Source organism: Dasypus novemcinctus, chromosome 21 (genome assembly GCF_030445035.2).
Source record: "Dasypus novemcinctus isolate mDasNov1 chromosome 21, mDasNov1.1.hap2, whole genome shotgun sequence".
In the NCBI taxonomy this organism is placed as follows: Eukaryota; Metazoa; Chordata; class Mammalia; order Cingulata; family Dasypodidae; genus Dasypus; species Dasypus novemcinctus.
In genome coordinates, this window is record NC_080693.1 from 41411829 (window position 1) to 41417046 (window position 5218).

The following is a 5218-nucleotide window of genomic DNA, read 5'->3' on the forward strand; positions in this document are numbered from 1 at the left end:
ATGTTAGCTGAGTGGGGTAAGTCCAATAAACCAGAGTGTAGGAGCTGAAGTCTGTTGAGGCTCAGGGCCTGGCTATCATATTGTCAGTCCAGAGATTCAGATCCCCTGGGTATATATTAAACCCCAGCACCAACTACAATTCTGGTAAAGTAACAGGAAAGGCTTGTGAAAAGAGATCACATCTGAGTCCAGCTCCATCCCACAGAAACACCAACTCCAAAGGAGGGCCAACTGACATGGCAGTGAACTCCATCTGCCATGACCATAAAACCTGTGGGTCTCTGTAGCCTTCAGAAGAACCAATACCTGGGGTTGTATCTACTTTATCTGTCTCTGGGACTCTGCTCAGGTGTGCATAAGGGCAACCCCTCTGATAACTTCCCGGCTCTTTTTTAGAGACTCATAGCCATATAAACTCATTTGTCCTTTCTATTTCCCCCTTGATTTAGGTCAAAAAGCATTTTTAACTCCTGTTATTATATGTAGACAGAGATATTCTGCTGGTCCGAGTTGAACCTTTTATTCAAGGTCATTTTCTAGTTACATCATCTGCTGGTACTTGGTAGTAATCCCTCGGTGCCAGGGAGGCTCATCCCCGGGAGTCATGTCCCATGCTGGGGGGAAGGCAACGAATTTACATGCTGAGTTTGGCTTTGAGACTGGCCACATTTGAGCAACACAGAGGCTCTCAGGAGGTAACTCTTAGGCACACTGTTGCTCTAGGCCTTGTTCTTATTTCAGGTGCACAGGCTCACAAGCATAGTCATTAGTATCAGGGGCTCATTGTTGGACCTTCATTCTTTTTTGGTCTTTGCCCCTGCACTTGGGGGATTTTTGTTGTTCCTTTAGGGGCTGTGATAGAGTTCCCCTGGCTAGGAACTCAGCACTCCCTCAGTTGTTGTTTTTAATTGTTTCCACTATGAAAATATCCAAACATTTTTATGTACCCTGGATATATGCCCTGTAGAACTCCTTATCAACCATGTGTTCCCTGTCAATAACATCCCACACCAGTATTAAGCTAAGGGAAAATTAAAGGGCATTTTTTATTTCATTTCTCCTGATAGTACATCTGGTTCCAATGGATGGAATGTCACACATCAAAGAATGGAGTAAGATGAAACTGGAGAAGAGGTAACTAATATATGCTCATTGAAAAGTAAGTCAAGGGAAGCAGATTTGGCTCAACTGGTAGGGCATCTGCCTACCACATGGGAGGTCCAAGGTTCAAACCCAGGGCCTCCTGACCCGTGTGGTGAGCTGGCCCATGTGCAGTGCTGATGCACGCAAGGAGAGCCATGCTAGGCAGGGGTGTCCCCTGCGTAGGGGAGCCCCACACGCAAAGAGTATGCCCTGTAAGGAAAGCTGCCCAGTGTGAAAAAAGTACAGCCTGCCCAGGAATGGTGCTGCACACATGGAGAGCTGATGCAGCAAGATGACTCAACAAAATGAGACACAGATTCCGGGTGCTGCTGACACAAGCAGACACAGAAGAACACACAGTGAATGGACACAGATTGCAGACAACTGGGGGGGGGGGGGGGCGGCGGGGAAGGGGAGAGAAATAAATAAAAAATGTCAAATTAAAAAAAAAAAAGAAAAATAAGTCAAATTCATCAATGGAATACTCTGCAGCCAGTAAAAAGAAACATTCCCATCTGTATCTATAGGCATGGAAAGTGTCCATAATATTAATACGGCCATAGTATTAATATTAATAGGAAAGTATGTTTACATATAGTATATGCACATTTACTCTATGTATTATAAGCATACATGGCATAGAACTACATGTAGAGAATGATTTTTTTAAAAGCCATATATACATATATTTACAGACAACCATTTGGAAAGATGCTCAAATAGCCAACCATGGTTTCTTTGAGGAAATGGGATTTTTTTTTTAGGAATAGGGACTTTTCCTTTTTTATTTTCTGCGCTTTTGAATTTGACTTATTTTTTAGATGACCATCCTCTACTGATGACCATTTCCATTTGCTTGCTTTTACAAACCATGCTGCAAAGAATATCCTTGTGTCTACTTATTCTTATCCTTTGCTAGCTACTGTTTCTGTAAAATAGATTCCTAGAAATATTATCTAGGTCAAACAGTATGTGTATGTTAATATTTGCCAAATAGTTATGTTTAATTGCACTCCAAAGCATTGGATTGCTACAATTCTAAACTAATTTTGCATGTAAGAACTAGATTATTTTAAACAAAATGAAATAATCATGGTTAATGAAAAATTTATACATTTGGTTTTCACACAAGTGTGCCTGAATTTCTCCTGCAAAAGACACTCTGGTAGTCTACATTCTTGGACTTATAACTCTAACTCTAGCAATGTATTAAATAACTCAACCTTCAGAGTAAACTTATAAACAGAATCCTGCTCCACATACTGACCTTTTCCTTCTCTAACATTAGCCATTTATTTTGTGTAGCATGGATTCTAGGGAAATAATATATACAGATATGTACCAAATTTGGAAAGGGTGATGAATCCTATTGACTAGCTTGCTGGATCTTAGCCATTAACATGAATGTGAAATACCTGATAAACTTGATAAAAACACCAATTTACAGGTGCATACCTAAAGATTCTAATGAGTGCCTTAAATAATCATCACATGTGATTCAGGTACAGGTGGATGATGTTTTGGGAAATAATTAGGCTGGTGGTTAAAAGCATAGTTTGTAAAGTATGTAGATTTGGAACTCAGTTATTTCATTTACTTGCTGTGTCATCTTGGCTAAGTTGCTTAATCTCTCTGGATCCCTGTTCACTCTTCTGTCAACTAAGGAGATTAATAGTTCTTAACCTGTGCTACTGCATTGTTAGGATGAAATGAACAACATATATAAAGCCCTTAGCCTAGAGTAAACCTCAAAAATGTTAGCAATTGTTATTAAGAAAGCTTGATTTGTCATAAATATGTCCCACAGAATAGAATACTCTTAATGGTGCCCATTCAAGTGGTTAATTTTCCTAGACCATGTACATTGTGATATAACTTCTAAATGGACACCTATTTCACCGTCCAGGGACAGTGCCTCCGGTGTAAAGCGGAATACCCCTGTGGCAGCCCCCTCTCCATCTTTCCCAACTTTCCTGAATTTCACATCTTCCTCCTCTTTGCCAATTAGTCCTCTCAATCAGCAATCCTGATTTACCAGAAAAACAAAACCAAACTCAATGCCATTTAATTTTTAAAAATGCATCTTTATTTTTTAACTGGACTGAAAAAAAGCACCCAATACATACTTGTCAGTCTGGTGGCTTTGGCACAATGTTTGCCTACGATGAACAGCTCACAGTTACCCCTCTCGGTGTGAGGCAAGGGGGAGGGGAGAGGTGGTGAAGGGTGTGCCAAACTGCCACAAATGTAATTTGACATTGAACATAAGTTATAAAATGAAATAGCATAAATAAATTAACATTTAAGTTATTAAGAGTTCCAGAGTGTGGTTGCTTGGCAACCAATCCATAGGAGAGGTAGCTTTGGAGGTTCCAGGGACTTTTCCGGGGCTTAGGCCCCTACCCTCCGCCTGCCTGCGGGGGTCACTGCGTTCTTGCACCTTCCAGGTTCCTCAGGCGTTCAGCTCCAGGTCGGTCATGTATTCCTGAACCCAGGCCTCACTGGGGTGAGCACAGACTTGCCGGCCTCTTTTGGTCTGGAAGCTGTGGAGAAAGACAGAGGATTAAATGCTGGGGAATCCAGCAGAGGGATCCTGGGTCCACAGTGGCCCCTCGCTCAGGACCTACCCACTGTCTCAGAGCTCCTCTGTCTAGCTCAGGCCAGAGAGTGGCTCTCATGGACTCTCAGGGGAAGCCGTGGAGGTTCCTGCTGCCGCCTCCCTCTTCCCCAGCTAACCCTGTAAGCCCTTGGCCAGTCAGGACACTTTGGAGGCTTTCCAGGGTAGAGCCTCTGGCCTGCCTTTGCCCTTGGGGCTGCCCCCTCCCTCCTCCTCCTTTCCCTGACTCCCCAGAGATGGGCAGGAGGTGGCCCTTACATGACACCAGGCTTGGAACACTGGCTGCTGGTCTCAAAATAGTCGTCTACAAATTTGCGTTGAATCTGCCGGGAGATATAGGAGAAGCAGCAGGCCGTCGGGGTGTCAGCACCATCTGAAGAGGAGGGAACAGAGAAGCAGAGTCATGGTTAGAGAAGAAGAGGCAAGCCCGCTGCTCCTGCTCCCTGAGGGCGTGAGAAGATGCGGAGAACAGCCTGGCCAGGGCTGGGGGACCCGGAAGGCACGGGGGCACTTCTTTGTTTCTGCCTGTATCCTCCTTTGTCTTTGACTCTTCATTTTGGGCTCTCTCCTTCTCTGTGATTCAGATATTCAAGCAAAATGTTCTCCTATCTTCTCTCCCTTCAGGTTCGAGAAGTCATACCACAGCAAAAGGGCACCCCTGGACATCTTTCCTGAGAGGTCCAAGGTGAAAGCCCTTGGGGAGACCTAGAGTGAGTTGGGAGATGAAGGACCCCCTGGGAAGGAACCTGGATTCCACCTAGTGCAGAACTCGCTTGTCTGGACCCACCATTTTCTCTGTAAAATGTGACTGCCACTCCCCTACCAGCACATTGATGCAGCCTGGGATGGGGGGTGGGGGTGAGCCTTTATGAAGATGAAAATAAAAGTCTTGGAGAGACAGACTAAGATATTTGTGGCCTTTTAAGAATTTCTCTATTTCTCTCTTGGGACTCTCAGGCCACAAGAAAAGACTGATGTGGTGTGACCATGGCCAGAGAGTGGGGACATCCGCAGTAACTCAGAGACTTACATGGTGCCGAGAAGACCGGGGAGCAGAGGGCTGCAGTGCAGAGGAGGGCGGCCAGCATTGCCCCGGCGAGCTGCATGATGCCAGCGGGTGGAGGAGGGTGGGTCCTGGTGGCAGCAGAGGCGAGAGGGGCCTGGGTGCTTGCTGGGGCCAGCGTCCTTCTGGAGCCCCGAGCCATCTCCCCTCTCTTTATAGGCATCCCTGGCTGATGGGGAAATGGAACCCAAGGGGGAAGGGGAAAATCTGAAGCATAATGGTACTGTCACGCTGAGAGTTTCACAACAGGGTCCCTGGTGACCACAGGGGTGCAGGAAATCCAAGAATAGCTTCTTTTAGGGCTATGTCTCAGCCTCAACACATGACTTGTTCTGGTTTCTGGTGGGGAAATGATTTTTCCCGTGAGTGGGAGTGTGTCAATGCAGGGTCCTTCT

General features: G+C 45.3%; 1 protein-coding gene across 1 annotated transcript; it reads right to left on the reverse strand.

Annotated features, from left to right (window-relative positions):
* Positions 1–3206: 3206 nt before the first annotated feature.
* Positions 3207–4999, reverse strand: LOC101441948 (C-C motif chemokine 3-like). The gene is made up of 3 exons (XM_004449442.4): positions 4791–4999; positions 4019–4133; positions 3207–3686 (listed from the first exon to the last, which is right to left on the reverse strand). Exons 1-3 carry the CDS (start codon positions 4984–4986, stop codon positions 3596–3598), a joined length of 402 nt encoding a protein of 133 aa, XP_004449499.1. The 5' UTR covers positions 4987–4999; the 3' UTR covers positions 3207–3595.
* Between the last annotated feature and the right edge of the window lie 219 nt (positions 5000–5218).

Coding starts and splice junctions, on each gene's coding strand:
- LOC101441948 (XM_004449442.4), bottom strand. CDS start 4,986: ATGCCTATAAAGAGAGGGGAGATGGCTCGGGGCTCCAGAAGGACGCTG. Junction 4,134..4,790: donor CCCGGTCTTCTCGGCACCAT/GTAAGTCTCTGA, acceptor CCTCCTCTTCAG/ATGGTGCTGACACCCCGACG. Junction 3,687..4,018: donor TGTTCCAAGCCTGGTGTCAT/GTAAGGGCCACC, acceptor CTTTCTCCACAG/CTTCCAGACCAAAAGAGGCC.